Source organism: Zea mays, chromosome 8, assembly GCF_902167145.1.
Source record: "Zea mays cultivar B73 chromosome 8, Zm-B73-REFERENCE-NAM-5.0, whole genome shotgun sequence".
Lineage (NCBI taxonomy): Eukaryota > Viridiplantae > Streptophyta > Magnoliopsida > Poales > Poaceae > Zea > Zea mays.
Genome location: NC_050103.1, coordinates 179605074 through 179626498, shown reverse-complemented (window position 1 = coordinate 179626498; position 21425 = coordinate 179605074). Strand labels below are relative to the sequence as shown.

The window sequence follows — 21425 nt, the reverse complement described above, 5'->3', positions numbered from 1 at the left end:
CTGAGCCAGTCCTTCACACGGCCCAGATACAACCATAGGTCTCGAACTCCCGGGGAAGCCAGGGGCCCAGGACCACTCCTTCACACGGCTTCACCAGTTTTGGATGAGCCCAAGAAGCATCCCACAAAATATTAGGTTATGCTATCCCCTCGAGATGTTGCTGGTCGCATTGAGAAAACGAAACAATTAAAACGTATCAAATGAGGTCACGCATCTTACGACCAAGAAAATTGGATTTTTGGACTCTAAACAATGTGTTTCGTACTTTTACCATTCATTAACATTGACATTGCAAGAATAGAACTCAAAATATGTCACACTGGTTTCAATGCCATTTGGATATTTTTGCCTTTCTGTGCCCTTGTGTGTCTACGCCCCGAAGGCCAAAAATATCTAAAATGGCATTGGAAATATGGGCAAAAATATCTTAAATGACATTGGGAATATGTGTGACATATTTTGAGTCATGTTTCTTTCTGTGAAGTCAATATTAGGAATGACAAGTCCCAAAAATCAATTTTTTCCTCTCTTGCGACCAATGCATCTTATCTTTTCAGAAAACAAAACAAATTTACTGAACGGCATTTGTAACATCAGGCTGACGCTTGTAAACCAAACTACGACCACAGTAGGGAATAGACCCGTGCTGGATCATCATCGAAAGCCCAAGGCTCATCACTGCTCATATAACATCGGGAAAATCGCCAGTAAACCAGTCCGAATGTTTTTGCAACAAGAAATCTATTTGGAAGAGCGTATAATAGTTCCAAGCCAATCTTCCGAGTCGGTGCTCACATCTCCCTTCAAGGCCCTCAGCGAGTGTTCTGTTCCAGCCTGCATCACATAAAACATTGAATAGTGCTTGAGTCATGTCCATTCAGAAAAAAAAAAAGAGCTAAAATTTGGTCATTTCCCTGTTTCAAAATGGAAGCAAGCATTCGGACCTTGGTAATATACACGTCTATTCCAAGCCTAGCTATCACTGCAGCCTCCAGTATTTTGGTCTCCATCCCACCGGTGGTGTCATGTGCTGCAACTGATATCTCCACTGCAGTACATGAGAACAACAGATATCTTACTCTACAAAATACAAGGCTACAGCAAGCAGTTTAGAAGAAAAAAAAAACCAGGCCAGGCACATCATTGTCCCTACTCCTCAGCCTAATAAACCATAGTTTGATCCTACAGTTCGCTTCTAAACCACTGCACCTTCACTAGGAGCATTTGATGTCACGTTATTGAAAATACAGAAGGACATTCTCAATGGTGAATGAAAACTAGGTTGGCAATGCTTATTCAGTACTCCCTCCGGTTCTTTTTAGGAGTCGCTCTGCCGTTTTTCTCACTTTACCTGAAAGGAAATCGTCTGGGTATTTAATTGCAGATTTGGACGTTTTTGCCCTCCCCTGCAGAGCTCATGCAGCGATGCAGCGATTCGGCTAGACAACACGTGCCCAACAAAAAATATATGAGCGCGCGCAGCAAAATAAAAAAACGAGCAGGCGAAAAAGGTTCGACATGCAGACACGAAAAATCGAACCCAGGTTGCATCAAGAAACTTGAGATGAGCTTTAGTAACCGGTTGAGATAGAAAAGGCAGCTTGTTCAAAGGGACAATGAACCATATTTAATAAGGGTACAACCGGAAATTAGCATCATGATTAATCACACCTTGGTATGCGAAATGCTGTCCAAAACAACATCTAAAAGGAACCAGAGGGAGTAATCCTTGGTTGTCCGTAAGAAAGTTGTCACTGGTAAACTACCTGAATCAGGTACTTGGAAGTGTCAGAATAGTGGCTAAGGCATGTGCCAGTCCTAAGAGCCAAGCTGCATAGATGATATTGATGTATTAGGGAAGGTTCCTCTGATTAGATGCTACTGCTGTATTAGACAAGGATCCTCTGATTGGGACCCTATGTATTAGACAAGGCTCCTCTGATTGGGATTCTCTCAGGTTTACATATCCCCTGGACCATGCCTATATAATGTGTACACCAGCCCCTATCAATACAATCAAAGCATTCAGCCCTAATCATCTTCTATCAGGAAGGAGCATAACTCCTCAGCACAACCACACAGGTCTTAGGACCAAGGACCGTTTGACAATCACAATCCACCATGAAAAGGAATACGACATAATACCTCCTTTAGTGTTGCCTTGCAGCAATGCAGGTTTTACAATCGACCAGCCTCCAATGTCATCCACCTCTGTTAACTAACACAAGTCAGCTAGAATTTGTTGAAGAAGCATATTTCCATGTTTTACCCAAGAATTGAATGATGACAATTGCATTACCTTTGTTGTCCTGTTTCCTCGCATAATGACTAATACACATCAAAAAGTACAGGCTAGATATTATGGGCAGATAAAAATCAACCAGGTGAATACTAACCTATTTCTCTCAGAAGTACTGCATTTGAGTCAGTTGGAGGGCGATCATACACTCCATGGACATCTGTCTACATCACAATTTTTAGAAAACCATATAGTGTACAAAACCATCTTCCATCGATAACATAAAACTTTTAAAGCTGTAAAGGAGGGAAGGTAACAGTACCAGAAATACTACATATTTCGGACTCAGAAGCTGTGCAAGATGTCGTATAATGACATCCCCACTCAATATGGTACAGTCCTGGTCATTTAAAGATAAGATCAATTTTATTTTTAATAAAATAAATTGACTTCATAGTCCATAAAACCTAAACAACAACGCAGCAAGCTTTGATTTGAAAATTCACCAATAATTCATCAAGAACTGCATCACCGTGCAAAACCTGCAAGAAACAAGGGTCTTATGCTATAAGCAAAAGTTTATATTAATTTCTGATCATGCTTAGGTTCCAGCTGCAAATCAGAGAAAGCGCATGGAACTTATCTAATGCTTGCTTATAATAATTAATACTAAATAATTCATATGGGACTTGTTTTAGCGTTCAATGTGCAATATAGAAAAGCACTATCACGAGTACCAAAATAGTGCATGCATAAAAAAATAACAATATGATACATGTTCCAGTAGCACCATATGCTGTCAAATATGGGGTGAGTAACTATACCACTCATGCCAACAACTTCAGGTGTGCGTACCCAGTGCCAAAAGCTCCCACAGAAGAAAGGGTATGGGGAAGAGAACTTTTCTACATCCTTACCCTTGCTTAATTTTTCAAGGATCTCCAAACAGCAAGTGGAGAGACTACCACTGCACCAGGCCCTATTTTTGATAAATATGAAATTTTGAAGGAATAGCGGTTCAAAACCTTTGCTACAACAACTTACTGGGACAAAACCTGCATGGAGTGACTGAAATATTTGAGAAGCATTTGCTGATGCAAGCTGCAAATGCATATTAACAGGATTAGGTATGGATGTACAACAACTGTAATTCTAAGAAGATACAGAATGATATGCAACAAAGCAATAGTTATCAAGTTTGCTCACTTTTCTTTGTTGGGTAGACCACCCACAAGCAAATGGTGACATCCCAACAGATGGTATTCCTTCTGCAAAAGAATATGCAGTTCAATAAGTCTTGTGCCCACCACTGGTTCCAACTGACAATCTAGTAAAAACAATTCAAGGTCTATTTAAGGGCAAGCAAATACACCAGTTGATTTGTTGGAAGTGCATTCAGATTTGCAGATACAGGCAAAAATGGTTCATGACAAAATGATGATACATCCTTGCATTGGCCCATGAGTCAAATAAGAACTTAATTATATGTTCAAATTAAACACAAGACAACATAGCATAGCCTACTGCAGACATGGGGGAAACATGTCATAGCCTACTGCAGACATGGGGGAAACATAATCATGAATTCTGAGTGCCTAAGCAGCATCAATATGAGAAATAACAAAATACAGAGCATAGTAAGTAGCCATGACTAATACGTTGCATAATACCACGTGCAAATAAAGACATGGGATGACAAGGACAAGTAACCTCAAAACCTGCATACCTCTTGCTAGGGCTCTAACAATTTCCTGGTTGAGAGATGTCACCTAAATTACAAAAAAAACATCAGAATATTCATCAGAGAAGCACTAACATTTTGGCAAAATTCATGATATCCTCGTCAAATACAATGTCATAATTGGCCTCACTGAAATTCTTGTAGCAACAAAGCCAGCCTTGACCAGTGTCGAATGTAACCCTCCTTTATGAACTCCAGATCTACTTGCTTGAAAGTGGCCAAAAGACCCTGAAGCAGAATATCTCAAATTCAGCATCCTAATAACTAAAACTAAATTTATCCACTATTGTTTGTAGGCTCTACCTTCATAAAATGTACCAGTCTAAAAAGTTTAAAAGTAATAAATAAATTGATATCTCTAGTTTCATAGAAATATCTCACTGGAAGACACTAGAGCCTATAAATCGAAGTTGAAACTACAGTTGACCAGTGTCTAACCGAGACGGACAGTCCAATGTGTGTGGTTGCGCTTCCACTGAGAAGCATTTGCGCAGTGTTAATTGCAAAATCTCTTCCACTGAGAGGCATTTGTGCAAATGTTACTTGTCAATTCCAAGTTTCCAGGATCAAAATGTGAACAATCATGCGCCATCTACTCCACACCAAAATCAACAAGTTCGGCTCGTAACTTATAACAGGAGTAAGACAGACAGACAGACAGACAGACATAGTCAATTCAGTAAGACTGTTAAGAGTCAATTCAGAGTCCGAATAATACCGGCCCCGTGCACGACGACGAAGTTAGTGTCGAGCCCCAGCCTAGCTATCCCCGCGATCCACTCCGCGTCAACGGCCGGGTCGACAGGATCTCCGGGCTTCCTACTCCAGTCCATTCCCAGAACCTTCTCCATGGCGCCATCGCCGTCAGATTCGGACATGGCATGCCGCAGCTGCGCACATGCCGACCGTAGGTTCTCCTCGTTGATGCTCTCCAGCTCGCCCTTGTTGGTAATCGCCGCTCCACCTGCGCCACCCCACAGTAGCTTCTTAAATTAATGCCAGAGAAGAGTACACAGAGCTACAAAGGCACGGACGACAGGCGGACAGGGAGCCAAAGAATCGTTGGCGGAGGGCGCGAGAGAGCACCTAGCTTGACAATACAGCGGACCGAACGTGGCGCCGTGAGTCTCGGTTGCGCCTGCGCCATCTCCTCCGCCATGGAATCGTCACTCCTGCGGTCCGCAACGGCCGAAGCGCAGGTCCGCAGGGGTCTCGGTCGACCTCTAGGGAGTTTTTTTTCTACTGCAGTACTGCTTTTCCTTTTGCATAGTTTCCCTTCTCTCTAATAGCATTGATTTATCCTTTAAAATACTCTCTATTTTAAATTATAATTTGTTTGTTTTTTACACCAATTTGAATTTTTTGCAAAACAATTAAAAAAATTGTAAAAATAATTAAAAAAATCGAATTCATATTTAAAATATATTATATGCTAAACAATATTACAGAAAAAAATAATACTCCCTCCGCTCCAAAATATAATTTGTTTTAGACTAAACATACATTCATTAACTAACCTATGAATATAGGGGGTGTTTGGTTTGTGGAATCACTTCATCCTAGATAAAGTGGTGTATCATGAGTCTATTCATTAATAGGGTGTTTGGTTTGAGGAATCACTTCATCCAACATGAGGTGATGTATTATAAGTTTATTCTTCATATTTGATAGGATGAACTCATTCATCATATTAATACTAACTAATTAACTACGAGGAATGAATTAGTGATGAATCAACTCATTTCATTTCACAACCAAACAAAAAAGTGAAGAGTGAGAAGATAATTGACTAGTTTATTCCTTAAACCAAACACCATATATATTTGGTAAGATGACCTAATTCCTCATGTTATTATTAACTAACTAACTATGAGGAATGAGTTGGTGATTAATCAACTCATCCAATCCAAAAAAAAGAGGAGTGAAAAGATGACGGACTATCTAATTACTCAAATTAAATATCCTAAGAGGTTATATGTATATCTATACTCATTATCATTTATTTAAATATGGACGAAAAAGAAGAGGGTTAGAAAAAAAAAACTATGTTTTGGGACAGAAGGAGTAATTGTGAATTTTTTAATAAGACAAACTAATTAAATTTGGTGTAAAAAGCTCAAAACGAGTTATATGGAACGGAGGGAGTAGTACTCTAGCCTCTTTAATTATTTTCATTTTCTTTTCTTATTTCTCACCACTTTATTTGGGTTATACAAAGTCGCCTCAACTTATTAACCTTTTAAAATGTCATAAAGTCGCTTCATCTTATTAACTTTTTAAATGTCATGAAGTTCGTGTGTTCAGCTTCCAAACATTGGTGATCTGGCTGGTAGTGAAGGAAGGGCAATTGACAATGGTACAGATTGACTGAACCACAACTCCACAATGCCCATTCCATCAAATATCCACCGCTCATATATGGTCCTCTAACATCACCCTAAGGCTACAACCAGCATCGTTTGTCAAACTCATTTCTTCACCCTCTTTAGGACTTCCTTCAGCTCCGGAGGCTATTTCATGAATCCAACCAGCATCTGTCTATAGTATGCTAGAACTGGATCAACAGTGTGTGTTGGTTTCTTGTGTGCAGGTAGAGTGAATCTGTCACAACTGCAACTTCGCTCCAGCCACTACCAGCTGCCTGGTTCTTTCATATTATCTCATCCTCACTTCACTGCTAGTTACATACTCGACCCCAAATAAGAAATTTTCTATAGAGTGAAATTAATGAACAACTTTGTAGCAATACAGGCACTGAAAATATGGCACCACTCAGGTGTCTCTATCCTCATACATTGTTGGAAACACCAACACGATTATTTGTGTGTATAAGTAGAAGGATACGGCATCAGCTTCCAGATCATATACGCCCCTAGGACGCCCTTGTACCACTTTGGTCTTGGGTGACAGGAATATGCCCATTGTTTGAACAGCTCAGGAGATCTGGAAGCCTTATCAACTTTGGTCCCGGTCTTCCTCTCAGGTGTTTTGGCTTTATATCCTGTGCTAGCAATTGAGACGTTATGCAGTGAAGTTTAAAAAAAAGATCCATGTAAAAGAATGCTTATGAACCAAGTTTAGTTGCAAAGTAGTAAGCAGATTCGATCTGTACTTACTGAAAATAATGTATCCGCCCTGGCTATTGTGTCTGCTTAATGTAAAATTCTAGAATTAACATTTACAAGCTGCTCATATCGTTTGACCTTATTAACCGTAACTTTCAGGGGAAAACTTTATTTCTGATTGTTGAGTCTCTCGTGTCACAGACTGCTTTATAAGAAATAACTCTGATACATCACTGGCCAAGTGCGATCAGGCTTGCTCACATAATCTAATTTCAACAAAATGGATAGCTAATATAAATCTACTTTTACTGAACCATTGGTCAAGCGCAGCTCACACCGCATGAAGTAAATTGGCTCATATCAAATGCCCTGATGCATGCTGTTCTGCCATTACATAAGCTAATCCCATTAGTATCAGCATTGGCATGCTGTGATTCATAGAGCTAACTCACAATTAACTGACAGCACAGGCACTAGCTTTTTTCCCCCATATAACATACAGTATCAGCAGCTCACCTCAGATATTTAGATCAAAGATAAGACCAAAGGAATGGGTCATGAACTCATGATCTAACATGATTATTTAATAATCTGATAAGGAACAACAACAAATAAAATGCAACAGTCAAAAGGAAATTGTGTTGGTCTGTTGAGGGCGAACCTGATCAAATATTGCTGTAGGGATGGCAATAGTTGCCACTGCATTAGGAGAGTCAACTATTCCAGAGATCCTACCCTCACAGGGACAGCATGATAGTAAGAGATACACCTGTATATATCACCCAAATGCTAAGGCAATATTCAAACATATATGGTAATTAGAGGAGGATAATCATCACTCATCAGTTACCCTACTGCCTACCTGCTCCTTTGAGTACCCAAATCTAGCAATGTACTCAATGGCGTTCAGGACTGCGCGCTTGTAAGCAACTGACGCATCAAGGAAATGCTGCTTCCCAGATTCATCCACGCTTATGCCCTCAAACACTAGCCACTCCGAGAAGCGTGGCTCGACAGGACCGATCTCAAAGATAGGGTTCACGTGTAGCGGTGTCGGACCAACTGGGGTCAAGTATTCCTTCATCCCGCCTCTTATGATCTCGCACCTGTTACACAATGTCAGAGGGGACATGCTGTTGAGTTTGAGAAATGTGCAAGGTAAATTGGATTTTCATAGGCAGATTTTATTTGTCCAGCTGACAGTCGTCATGTCCAGCAACATTGATTTGATTCAACTGCGTGGTTCAGGAATAATTGGTCACTGATGCAGTGAGTGTATCTCAACCATCACAATATACAAACTAGAAACCATTGATGTATGTTTATATTGTTGTGATGACAGAATAGAACATCAACTAATGCAACACCATTTGAAACATGATATAGCAAATCCCATGAGCTATCTAAGAAAACCCATGAATTTGCTTTCATATTCTTCATGAGTTATCTGAGAAATACCATACAAGCTGCTATGAAGATGACTGGTGCTAGTATCTTTATAAAAATCGATGTGATATATAGTAATGTGAGGTTCACTACACTGTTGGATCTGAAATTCTGATTTGATGCAGGTGATTGTTTGGGTCCATCCTTAGGTCCAGTAACGTTTATAAGTCGGAATATAAAAAGTAACATTGAAGTGTAAACAAGTAGAAAGTTTATTACTTGAGCTCAAGGAATCCACTCATTTCAATTGCTCCACAAAACGAAACTTCACCATCGCCCTGGGAGAAGTGCATATCACCGGTGCTAAGATTCGCTCCTTCGACAAATACTGGCAGATAAACTTTGGAACCTCTGCTTAAGTTTTTTATGTCACAATTACCGCCATTCTCCCTTCCCGGAATAGTCCTGGCTGCTTCATTCGCCACTTTGTGCCATCCAGCAGTCCCCTCCTGAATCTGCACAATATCGCACTAATTATGAACAGGTAGCAAGTTATACTTATGTCTGACAGATTAGTGTTGCTTTTAGGTGACAAAAAAAAGATTAATCGTTCAGGTATGAAAAATACAATTCTAGAAGCAACACTATAAGCAGGTGGGTGCTCATGCCTTTCCAAGTAAGCAGTTCTCAGGGGTCGGTAAATTGGCAAGGGGCCTCTGGTGTAGCACTTCACACAGTTTAAGGGTCTGTGGGCTTGTCTCGGCCAATCTTTTCTCCCTCTCGTTCCATATATTAAGAAGTTCGGCTGACGGTGCAGTTCCCACAATACCAGGATGGGTTAATCCTGGGAAACGAACACCTGGTACACGCCAAAACCATGATTACGGAAGGATCCAAAGCTGCAGAGTTTCATTCACACAGCAAGAACAAGAAGAAGCTTCACCTGGTATCTGAGGGGAGTACGCATAGATTCCTTCGAAATACCAGATGGCCTTCCTCGCAGTAGGGAAGTGGTCAGTTAGGAACCCACCTCCGTTCTCTCTCTCAAATATCGCAGTGTAGCCCCACTCGTCGCCAGGAAGCGGGCCAAGGTTGCAGATTTCCACCGCGAGAAGATCGCCTGGTGAAGCCGGAACCCCTTCGGAATCAACGATTCTTAGGGGCCCACTAAGATAATGAGTCTGTAGAGTATCTGTAGTCAGTCTGGCTCGCAATCGCAATGAATGAGAGCTGCAGAGTGGAACGGAGATCAAAGACATCTCCAGCAGCAGCAGCAGCAGCAGGATACAAACTTACGATTGTGAGGTCCAGGGATTTGATGTCGTCTGCAGAGTTATCGTCTCTAACCCTCCCTCCAGTCCAGTCTACCATCTCGACCCGGAACAGTTCCCCTTCGGTTACATCAGCAACGGGAGGGATGTCTGGATGCCAGCGGTTGTGGAGAGGAACCTTCTGCTCCCATGGCTGCTTCTTCACGTCTATGGGCACTACCAGTCTAGGAGTCAGAGGAGCCATGTTTCGTTACAGTATCTCCTCAAGAGCTTCTTCGCTTTGGAAGCTTTGTGCGCCTTTATACTTTTATAGTGGTAGGATAAACATGGTGATGTGTCATGCTATAAGATAACAAAAAAAAGGGCTAGAAGCGAAGGGAATTACAGGGAAACATGATTGTAAACATGGTGTCGGGGTCCTTAAAAACATCCATCCGCTTAATGGTCGATCTGGTAGCTAAACCCAAGTTTTCTTTGCAAAGAAATATTCCGAAAAAATAGGCATGATTTCACCTACTGATAATATCATATGATTGGAGTTGCTTTCGATAACCAAGTCACCATCAGCTAAGAAGTTTCTTGTGGAGCCCCACGTCTCTATAGACCACTGAAATCTAAGAGGATGAGATATTTTCTTGTTGCGCAGCAGTACCAACCAACTTAGCTTGTCTCATTCGTTTGTGTTCTCCACGGGTCATGACATGTAGGACTTGTGATACTGATGCACAAGGCTTTTTTTAGGCCATACTCCTCCAACATAATATGCATGTCCATCCCCACAACATTAGTCACTTGCATTGGGCGTCAACAAACTGAGGTTTGCATTCCTTCGGAGGCCGTCGTCTCCCAGTTAACTATGGTTGTTAGATCGTTGTTTTCGTATGATGTAATTATTTAACTATTTTGTACAGAACTCCATTATATATTAAAGATGTGGCATTCGTTTTTGTACCATAAGTCATCATGTGTGTGAGACTTAATCTCAGACACATTTGATTCGCGTCTGGGTTTTGGCCCTTAAATCCAAGTGTGACAGTAAGGCATGCTTAACTACCTGATACTGTAAAGGTTAATTGATCATCTGATGTTTCTCAAAGTGCACATTCCATGAAATTTCCATCACTTATACATTTGCTTGACCTGTCCTCTAACATCCTAAGGCTCCAGCCTGCATCCTTTGCCAATCCTTTTTCCTTCATCCACTTCAAGACCTCGTGAGCCTCCAGCCACCTCCCTGTCTCAGCATACAAGTTTGCAAGTGTCACATAATGCGAAGCATTTTCAGGCTCCAACTCCAGCAGCTGCATTGTCACATGCTCACTCAAGACTGAATCACCATGGTCCTTGCAACCTCGCAATAGCAGGCCCCAAATGACAGCGTTTGGCTGTGATGGCATTGCCTCAACAACCCTGAAAGCATCATTCAGGTGTCCAGAGCGACTAAGAAGATCAACCATGCATCCAAAGTGCTTGATCCCAGGTTGAAACCCATACTCGCCTTGAACAATCAAGTTAAATATTTTCCTCCCAATATCAACTAATCCAGCATGTACGCATGCATAAAGAACACAAATTAGCGTGACAGCATCAGGGCGTATGCCATCAGCCTTCATCCTGAAGAACCAACGCAGAGCCATTTCTCCATCCTGTACCAAAGCAAATGCTCCAATGATAGAGTTCCAAGTAAAAACATTCCTCTCAGTCATTTTGGAGAATACACGGACTCCTTCCGCAACGTGTCCACACTTCCCATACATGTCAACAAGCGCAGTGCCTAACACGACATCCAGTTCCCAACCCAGCTTCTGAACGTACTGATGAATCCAGATGCCAGTGTCCACAGCACCATGTGCTGCACAAGCACCAAGTGCAGAAACCATGGTGACGCGGTTGGGAGCAACAGATGCAGCGAACATCCGCCGGAAGGTGGCCAGAGCCAAGAAACTGTGGCCGTGGTTTCTGTACGCGGTGATCACCGTGGTCCACGAGACGACGTCCGGGCGTGGCATTTCATCAAACAACTGCTCAGCGTGCCCGAGGTCCGGATCACAGGCCGCGTAGCGAGCAAGGAGGGCGTTTCGGACGTGGAGGTCGCGCGCAAAGCCGGACTTGGCCACCTGGGAGTGCGCGACGTTGAGCTCGCGGAGAGAGGAAAGCGAGGTGAGCATCAACGGGAAGGTGTAGCGGTTGGGGCGGGCGCCGAGGCCGAGGAAGTGGCGCAAGAGCGGGAGCGGTGAGCAGGCGGGGGCCTGGGGGAGGGAGCGGAGGAGGGAGTTGAAGACGAAAACGTGGGGCCGCGGGAGGGAGGCGAAGAGAACGAGTGCGGGGTCGAGGCTACGGAGGCGGCCGCAGGCGAGGAAGAAGGCGGAGATGACGGCGGTGGAGCGGAGGAGCGCGGGTTCCCGGAGGATGTGGACGCGGAGGGGCGCGAGTGCCGCGGCGGAGGTGCAGGTGTTGATCGCGTGCAGCGCGCGCGTGACGGCGGCTGGAGGCGGCACAGTGGACGGGCGAAGCCGCGGCGGGAGGCCAGCAGGGTCGGCCATCGCGGTATGCTCTAGAACATACTAGGCGTCTAGGCCGGTGGCGCGGGAGAGCGAAAAAGATCGCGAAATGCGATGCGACAGCCGCGGGGTGAAAACGGTCCGAAGAGACCTGAACTTTTTTCGTTAGTTTTTTCGATTTTTTTTCTACCGTTTTTCTCTCGTATCGTATTTTCGGTGACCATTTTCATTTTTCCTTAATTTTCGGTAAAATTTCAAAAACAATTCTCAAATCTCGATAAACGACAAATATCGTGGAAAGGAAGGATGGTATCATGGTAGCGAGCGGGTGCGGTGGAGAAGCCGTGGTGAGGGGCCAGCGGAGGCCATGGCAGTCGAGCGACAATAGTGGAGAAGGCCGTGGCTGATGACGCGACGATTCGGATGTAGCGGGATGAGAGAATGATTTCCTAGATTAGGAAGAGGCTCTAACGTAATGGTTAAGACTTCTTTTAAGTACCATCTATAAGTTTTAGGTTTGATTTTTCTTAGAGGTGAATTTTAGACTTAGTTAAAAAAATTATGATTACAATTCAAAAATTTTCTCGATCGAGATCATGTTTCAGTCTCCTAAAATATTATAATCGATGTAACAGCAGCTCTAACTTTGAGCTCTCTAAATCATAGATTTAAAGAATTGATAAATAACTTTTAGAAGTAAAAAATTATGTGTTCTCGTATAGCTCTCTAAATATATGATATTTATATTATAGTTTTGTTTTGAATTTATCCAAATCAGAAATTTAAGTAACAAATATTAACAACCGTCTTCATTACTTACATAATGCAGCCAATTTTTCTTTAAGAAGTTAGTAAATGGTTGCTAAATATAGAGAGAACTAGGTAAATTTAGAAAATTTATTTAGAGAGATGTTAAAAAAACTTTTAGATTAACTAACTAAATTATGGATTTAGCGAGTCCTCTAGAAAACTACCGAAGTTACACTAAGAGTTAGTTTAGGAGTCACAAAACCGGAGGGGATTGGAGAGGCTAGAATCTTCTTCTTATTCAAAATTGAATAAGAAAGGCATTCTAGTCCCTCCAATCTCTCAAACGCTATAAGGTAACACTGTAACCATAGGACATCGCCTCAATTATATAACATCTCGTTTGGATCATTGGAATTAAATTTCATTCTAATAATAATAATTTAGGCATACATCAATTAAGCTAATTCGGTTTTATGTAAAATATATTTGTATGCTATTATTATCAAGATATCAGAAACATTTATGTGCTATATTTTTATTGTAGAGAAGTGAGACGAAGAGTGTCATGTAAGTTACAGAATATAAACAAATTCTACTAATAAATAAAATTATTTCTCATCCTCCACACCATGAACTTGAGATAGACTTGTATCTGAACTTTAAAAAATGGTGAAATCTCAAATTTCAAACTAAATGAGTTAATTTATTGAGTGAATTTCAATTCCTCTAAAATGAAGGGATCCAAACGCACGTAAAAGATAAGCTGGTATCAGAGAGGAGAATTGAAATGTCTTTACATTATTACCAGTACGAATTCTAGCTATAGTTTTACAACAGCCTCTGAGGGAGGGAGAGGGACCGACGCCGCATACCGAGACCGCTGCGGGTCGGCCATTGTCGATTGTCACAGGTGCCGCGGTCAACAGGTATCTTGCACTGTTTATTCGCTCACTAGTGCTCCTGGAAGGCTGGAACTAGTACCGGCTTCATGGCTCCTGGAACTTGATCGGTATTTGCGCCATCTGGGGCTGATGCTTCCTGACCTGCAGAGACATTGCACAAGGAAGTGTTTACTCTTTTCTGATTATAACAGTACAGACCAACAACTGCTATGTTCGCTTTAGATTTATCTTATCCAACTTTGAACAAGTTTTTTTAAGAAAATATAGACATCTACAGGTTCAAGTTCAAATAAAGCCTCAACCAAAACATATTCCATGGAGAATTTAATGAAAGCATGAAACTAATTTGATAATCGATATAGTAGTCGTTGATATTTTTTATAAACTCCGTCAAAACTAGAAAGGTTTTATTTAGAACAAAACTAAAGTGAACTATAATTTAGAATGGAGGGAGCTGCTCGAAATGAAAATGATTTTCAGGACCTTGACACCAGCCATCGACAATAGCTTGTGAGAGGCAACATAAACGTGAGCTGAGTTGTCAATCTTTTTTTCAACGAAATATATGACCTCAGATACGCCTGACTGTAAGAAATATCAGCATGCTGTTAGAACTCAAGCAATAATGATTAGAATTGCACGAAGTTAATTTGGTGCTGTTCTTTTTATTAGGCTTTCGGTGAAAGGAAATGGCTGCATGCGGAATCACGCTAGACTACCATGCAAATGCCAAACAAGTAGATCTCGCTTAATAAATTGAACACAACCAAGCTACAGGGGAAGCTTGCAGTGGTTCACAACATTGCAGTTTAGCAAGAAAAGGCAGAGGGCAGTCAAGCTTAGGTGAATACTTATGAGTGCATAGTAAAAAACTTGGGGATGCATGTCGTATACAAAATGAGTGGAAATATAGGTCATTGTGGGGGTAAATTTAAATGCACTACCGTAAACTGTAACCCTAACTAACACCATGATCCTACAAAGAGACAAACCTGAATAATAATCTTGGCACATTCATTGCATGGGAACATGGTGACATACAATTTCTGTAAAAGAATAAACACATAAAACCAGTAAATCTTTTGATAAAAGTTTAATGAAGTGTATAATTGTGTAGGACTCAAACAACCAAACCTGTCCAGCCGCTGAAGCATGGTTGGTATTTAGAATTGCATTAACCTCAGCATGGACAACGTAGCTGCTAGGATACAAAAATATATATATATAATTGGTTAAAATTTAGCATATGGAAAATTATATGTCGCCTTCCTTAGCTACTATGTTTGAAAAAATCACCACAAAAATCATGTATGTATTACACATAAGTGTAGCTGCAACAATTCAGTTTGAAGTTCATCTTTGATGTTGAGATTAAAAAACAGAAATGCCACTGTCAGCACATGATGAAGAACAGTTTATCTTTCTTAACATATAGGATCAATTTCAAACTGAATTGTCGCGGCTATACTTAACTTTATATGGACTACATACATGAGTTTTGTGATGATTTTTGCAACATGGTATTTTAGCTAACAAGGGCGCCAAATCTTCACCCTTTAGCATATATAGGTGCTGCTACTGGAAACTCCTCTTTCAGTATGAGAATTTATTGTTGCCCGTGTCATGAGAATTTATTAGCAATGTAAAATCCACAATACTTCAGGATTGTGGAACAAAGCCAGATTAGCTATAGATAATAATCACTCAATACAGAATAATTTCATAAAGTTAAGGCCATGAAACTGAGGTTGGAACTCATATAGTACAAGCAAGAAAGCACATATTCAATGATAGGAACTCCGAAGAAAAATAACAAGTATGATAATTGATGTTAACTGTGGGCTACTACCTGGCAAGTAATATACAAAATCTCATTCAAGGTGCGCTACTTTCGAGGATCTGAAGTCAACCTCAACGTGCTATGGTTGTTTCATAGCTCGTTTTCACCAGACAGTTATTGTGCATTGCTCATTTGAAAGAAATTATATGTATATATACACATAAAACTTTTGGTACGTTGATTGGGTCGCATTTCAACCAAACTGGCTCTTTCGAGCAAGCAGTGAAGTTTGAGTAGTTTGTTGTTGTTCTGAAGTTGTTAGTGGTATGGGCATATATCTTCTATAGTTGTGTGGTCTTTATGGCCTAGTTTCTACTCAAACAGGGTCAGCTCTTGTTTTTATTTTATCCTTCTAGTTAAAATATTGGCAAAGCTTTTGCCATACTTTCAGGAAAAAAATGACTTCTGGTACGTCATCAAATATACAAAGTAGTTGTTTTATGGTAAGTTGTTTTCATACGTTTGGGAATAAGATTATTGAACATAGTTTCATTAAGATCTTGTGTTAATAAATAGTATGGTGTCTGTGTCCATAAAACATAAGTGTGTATCAATGGAAAAAAATAATGGCAATGAGACAAAGAATGAGAGAAATTCATTACTTACGGGAATTTTGTCTCCAATGGATCTCCACTTGCAGATTTCTGAAATAGAAAACAATTAGAAGAAGAATATCGTTTTCTTCACCATATGTGAAAGATGCAATCTTCTTTGAGAAGTGAGAAAGTGGGTGGATATCTTTTGAAACTGTCATGTGGTATTTGACTAGATTATTAAGTAACCTTCTTTCTCTTGTTATTGAGTGGACACCAGCTACTAATAGTTCCAAAATAGAACTTCAGAATTTCAGATAAAAGGAACATACCTTTGCCCAAGGAAGCTTGTCATCGGAACAACCTCTAGGGAAGCCATTGTAGCCAATTCCTGGTTAGAAAACAACTGAGTTACGTTGTCAAAGACAATATGCAGCTTTAAAAGTTGAACATGACAGCTATATTCATCACAATGGGCCCATCACAGAAAATACAGCCATCAGCAACCACAAGTTTAGCGAGAACTAAGTTGCATATTGCCATAAGCCAAGATAGGCTCTATTAACGCGCCACAGAAAAGATACCACTAATGCCATGCTACATTAGGAATCAACTATTAAGGACAGACCCAATGCAGGCAGCTCTCAGATGTGTGGGCTCTGAAGAAGAAATAACCGAGGTAAGCCGTACTCGATTTTGCAGGGAGGCTGCGTTGAACAACCTAGGACCTTTTGGCTCAGTGTTGGAGCGAAGGCGAAGACGCCACCCTTCGCTCGATGCCTTCGCCTACCTCGCTGCACCAACGGAGACAAGACGACTGGCAGATTTACCCTTCGGCCTACGCGTCGCCGGGCGAAGACCTGTGACGAGGTTGTCTCATCTTGCGGCCTCGTCCAACATGGAGGCCTACGTATAATCCGGCCCATTGTAACATGCCCTGCGTGGCCGCTGCGCATTACGGGCCTAGGTTGTAAAGGTCTCCCTGTAATTACAGTCTGTAACCCCGCTTTATGGGAATATTCCGGGGAAAACCTAGGCGCCTGAGGGCACATGCGTCCTTAACACTGGACGTTGGGCACTCAGATACCTATAAATACCCCCGCACAGTGTCCTTGAGAGGCTAGATTAACAGAGCTACTGCCATCTCGAGCAAAAAACCTGTTTACACTGCTTCACTCCCCCGTTGGATCAACTTGCCCAGGAGAGCAAGTTCCAACATTTGGCGCCCACCGTGGGTGCTACGAAAAAACCACCCGCGATGGCACCCAAGAGAGCTACCTCGAAGGCTGACGACTGGCTACCGCCGGGGGCGGTAGCCTTCGCAGTCCCCCGAGCCCTCTTCGGCCTAGCCACGGGAAGCCTGATGACCGCCCGACGCTTCTGCGCAGCTTCCTGGCGATCCTTGTTCATCACTGCCGACACAACAGCAGCAATATTCCGTCCGTAAGGAAATACTCTCAGGTCACGAGCCATGCGAGATGTAAAAGAGTCTTCGCCAGCCGCGCGGGGGATAGGAACGTTCTTAGGCCACCGACCCCCAGTAACCTCCAGCATCCGCGCCGAAGACTCCCGGAGCTCGGGCGAAGACATCCTTCCCCCGGGGGCCGCGCATGTCCCCATCAACTCCATAGCAAAACTATCGGAGACCCCCGGTCCTCCCATCGCAGTACCTAGCTTCCTCTTCTTAGTGGATGGGGCGGCCACCGGTGCGGGGTCGTCTTCAGTCTCAGCCGCCGGTTTTTTCCCGCGGCGGTCGACAACGTCTTGCCCGGGATAACCGCCATACGGCAAACGGTTCAACTCGAAGACCCTATTCAAGCGGTCGTTGGATCCGCGTATATCCCAACTCCGTTGGGCCTCCGTCTTTGGCACGTAGCGACCAACAATCCGCACCGCCCCATCCTCCGCCTCACGCACGAATGCGGCGGGATCCCGGCCATGCAAATCCAGTGCGAAGGCAGGACTCCGCACTAGCATCCCACCGCGGGAAGGCATCTGGCGAGGGCATACTTCGCCCACCGCCCAGCCACGCGCCAAAGGTCATACTCCATACCCGACAAACTCCTCCACCAGATCGCGTCCGCTACTCATGCGGGCCGCGCACCGAAGGGCCTCCTCATTTTCATCCTCCTCTGCTACCTCAAACTGCGGGTACGCTGAGTAATAATGCGAACACATCTCGGCCACGGGGAGCCCCGGATGGTCTTCGACTGTGCCTTCGGCAACGTAGAACCAAAATTCCCACCAGTTGCCCCATTTATTGCGGGCGCAGGGAACCAACTCAACAACTTCCATCGAAGTCTTGCCGGTCTTCGGCGTAAATGTGCAAGACCCAAATTGTGCAATCTTATTTCCGATTTTCCTTTTCTGCCAATGCAGACAATAATGCTTCGCGAAGACTTCGACCGATGGCTGCCCGCCGTACGAAGTCATTGCCCAGACATATTTTGCCAAGGCCACCACGGCATTCGGCGTCAGCTGGTGGACCTGGACGTCGAATCTACGCAGAACTTCTCCCACAAATCGATGCGCGGGCAGACGAAGGCCAGCGGCGAAAAAAGCCTCGAAGACGACCAACTCGCCTTCCGGCTCGGGGACCTCCTCTGTCCCCGGGACACGTGCCACTCCGCCGCCGAAATACCCAAGCTGTTGCATGTCTTGCACACGGACCGAGGACATCCGCGACACGCCGAACTCCACTGTGTCGCCGGCGCGCAACTCCTCCGCCGCCACATTGCTCAGCGTCTCCTCGGACGACGCGCCGGCCGGCGGTGTATCGGCAACAGAAGATGAAGAGGACGGCATCGCTACGTACCGTCAGCGGCTGCGGGCGGTCTGCTTCACATGGGCCAGATCTCCGACGAGCAAGAGCAAGGAGGGCAGACGAGCAGCGGGCGGTTTGAGAAGGAAATTAGGGTTTTCGCGGAGCGCGGAAAGATAAAGTTCAAAACGCGCCGCCCCCCGCCCCCTTTTATACACAAGGCGCGGCGCTTCGGGAAACCCGCAATTCTACAGTACGGCGTCAATCAACGGTCATGTCAAAAAACCCCGCGGAACCACTTCGAGCGAGGGCAGCGTCTCCACCATCTAGCGACGTCTTCGGCACCAGATGACTTAGTCGAACTGGTCCCTCGGAGGGCAAATGTTGGAGCGAAGGCGAAGACGCCACCCTTCGCTCGATGCCTTCGCCGACCTCGCTGCACCAACGGAGACAAGACGACTGACAGATTTACCCTTCGGCCTACGCGTCGCCGGGCGAAGACCTGTGAAGAGGTCGTCTCATCTTGCGGCCTCGTCCAACATGGAGGCCCACGTATAATCCGGCCCATTGTAACAGGCCCTGCGTGGCCGCTGCGCATTACGGGCCTAGGTTGTAAAGGTCTCCCTGTAATTACAGTCTGTAACCCCGCTTTATGGGAATATTCCGGGGAAAACCTAGGCGCCTGAGGGCACATGCGTCCTTAACACTGGACGCTGGGCACTCAGATACCTATAAATACCCCCGCACAGTGCCCTTGAGAGGCTAGATTAACAGTGCTACTGCCATCTCGAGCAAAAACCCTGTTTACACTGCTTCACTCCCCCGTTGGATCAACTTGCCCAGGAGAGCAAGTTCCAACACTCAGTGCAAAGGCTTCTCACCACCAAGACATGTCCTTTAAATTAGGAATCAACTATTATAGAAATTATTTACTGCTCTCTTATTCCCGCTCTTGGATATATAATTGGGATAGCACAACTGGAACCAAAGCCATCAAAAGTATAAACTAGACAGGAAAAGATGGAAGTTATTTATAGTATGAGTAGTGAATTTCCAACATGAAGGTACAACGGGAGTGAACATTCACACTCCAGCATTTATCAGAACAGATCATAGACCCAATACACCAGGCACTCTCATTATCAAATTGATACATACACAAATGCATAGCAGTGTATACAGAGCATTCTGCAGCAGTACAGCTTCATCCTCACCTAGGATTATTCCCTCTTGGCTAACCAAGCATGCTCCAACCTGAGTGAAATGCATGTCATATCAATCAATTCATATTTTGATCATTGACATAGGTAAAGGAAGAAAAACTACATTATCTAACATACCGTGATAAATATATTTCATGAGTATGCAAAGGATGTCAAAACAATTATCTTCTCCCTCTTCCATTTATAACAAATCAAGCAGAAAGTGACATATTTTAATCGAGACTATAAAGAAGTAATAGGCTTATTTTTAATATTGTCACACAAAGTAGGAATGAAGTCTGTCAATTTGGCCATTTCTTTTATAAAATTTGAAGCACTGCAATGGTCATGGAAAGATTTAGTGAATCTTTCGTTACACAGATGTAAAGTTTTTCACAATAGAAACAAAAAAAATATTATGTTGTTGCTAATTCTGGTGATTTTTACTCGCCAGGAGGTTGCAAAGATCAATATAACATTGTTCAATCGCGAGTATATTTCTACTTAACATGGCATAGTAACTAGTTCTAAGACGGGCTCTAGTAATAGAGTGTGACTGAAATGTCAAGACAACGGAATTAGACCATTTGATTGCATATTTAGGCCTGTGCATGTTCCAGCGTCAGCGAGACACCAAGGAATTTCCACAAACATATTTGTGCGAACGCATATCCAGACATCCAGTACAGATGTTGTTTACCTGCCGGTTAGGATCCTTAGACCGCTCAGCCGAAAGGAAGGCGATCGCCATGAAGTAGTCGTCCCAGGAAATATATCTGCACAAACAAGCGCCACGAATCTGCACAGGAGACTCAAGACGAGCGGACTGGCATAAGGATCGCTAACGAGGGCGGGAGAACATTGACGAACCCTTCCCTCTTGACAGGATCGAAGGGGGACTGAGCCAGCGGGCGCTCGGAGGCAGATCCGTTAGCGGCGGCGGGGAGGTTCTGGGGTCTGACGGAGGATGTTCTGCGGGAAGACAAGAGGCGCAGTGCAGCGGCGGCAACAACGGCGCCGGTCGCAGCTGAGAGAGAAGCTATGGCTAGATCCCTCGTCGAGGCCATCGCGCTTGATCGGCGGGAAATGGGCGCACCGACCACCGGAGGTGTAGTACGGTGCGGCGGGAACGCTAACTGAGCCCCGGGATGCAAGGATGCTGGGTTGGAGTTGGGAAACGGAGAACTGGAGAGTGGAGACCACGAACGCGGGAAAATATGGGGCTTCCTTTGCT

At 43.6% G+C, this 21425-nt stretch overlaps 4 protein-coding genes across 6 annotated transcripts; all 4 read right to left on the bottom strand.

Annotated features, from left to right (window-relative positions):
- Positions 1-509: 509 nt before the first annotated feature.
- LOC100191244 (uncharacterized) lies at positions 510-5287 on the bottom strand. Of its 2 annotated transcripts, XR_004851720.1 has the most exons (13): positions 5067-5287; positions 4699-4944; positions 4111-4208; positions 3966-4008; positions 3446-3507; positions 3284-3340; positions 2746-2781; positions 2562-2639; positions 2397-2463; positions 2146-2211; positions 1352-1439; positions 945-1048; positions 510-834 (listed from the first exon to the last, which is right to left on the bottom strand). XR_004851720.1 is itself a non-coding variant. In NM_001136678.1 (12 exons), the coding sequence occupies exons 1-12, from the start codon at positions 5137-5139 to the stop codon at positions 742-744; spliced, it is 1023 nt and encodes a 340-aa protein (NP_001130150.1). In that variant the 5' UTR covers positions 5140-5217; the 3' UTR covers positions 524-741. The 2 variants fall into 2 exon arrangements, 1 of the variants encoding a protein (NP_001130150.1); NM_001136678.1 differs by lacking the exon at positions 1352-1439 and having other exon boundaries at positions 524-834; positions 5067-5217.
- Positions 5288-6599: 1312 nt separating this feature from the next.
- Positions 6600-9954, bottom strand: LOC100274074 (uncharacterized). Its single transcript, NM_001148453.1, has 7 exons — positions 9728-9954; positions 9375-9612; positions 9100-9290; positions 8711-8946; positions 7908-8151; positions 7707-7814; positions 6600-6981 (listed from the first exon to the last, which is right to left on the bottom strand). Exons 1-7 carry the CDS (start codon positions 9944-9946, stop codon positions 6853-6855), a joined length of 1365 nt encoding a protein of 454 aa, NP_001141925.1. The 5' UTR covers positions 9947-9954; the 3' UTR covers positions 6600-6852.
- Positions 9955-10007: 53 nt separating this feature from the next.
- On the bottom strand, positions 10008-12214 carry LOC103636618 (uncharacterized). The gene has a single exon (XM_008658973.3). The coding sequence runs from the start codon at positions 11868-11870 to the stop codon at positions 10794-10796; it is 1077 nt and encodes a 358-aa protein (XP_008657195.2). The 5' UTR covers positions 11871-12214; the 3' UTR covers positions 10008-10793.
- A 1393-nt stretch (positions 12215-13607) lies between these two features.
- Positions 13608-21425, bottom strand: LOC100285892 (deoxycytidylate deaminase). 2 transcript variants are annotated; one of them, NM_001370728.1, is made up of 9 exons: positions 21062-21361; positions 20892-20967; positions 20204-20243; positions 16561-16619; positions 16302-16339; positions 14990-15053; positions 14848-14901; positions 14339-14440; positions 13608-13996 (listed from the first exon to the last, which is right to left on the bottom strand). In NM_001370728.1, exons 1-9 carry the CDS (start codon positions 21256-21258, stop codon positions 13940-13942), a joined length of 687 nt encoding a protein of 228 aa, NP_001357657.1. In that variant the 5' UTR covers positions 21259-21361; the 3' UTR covers positions 13608-13939. The 2 variants fall into 2 exon arrangements, with proteins under 2 accessions (NP_001357657.1, XP_008655116.1); XM_008656894.3 differs by lacking the exon at positions 14339-14440 and having other exon boundaries at positions 13612-13996; positions 21062-21425.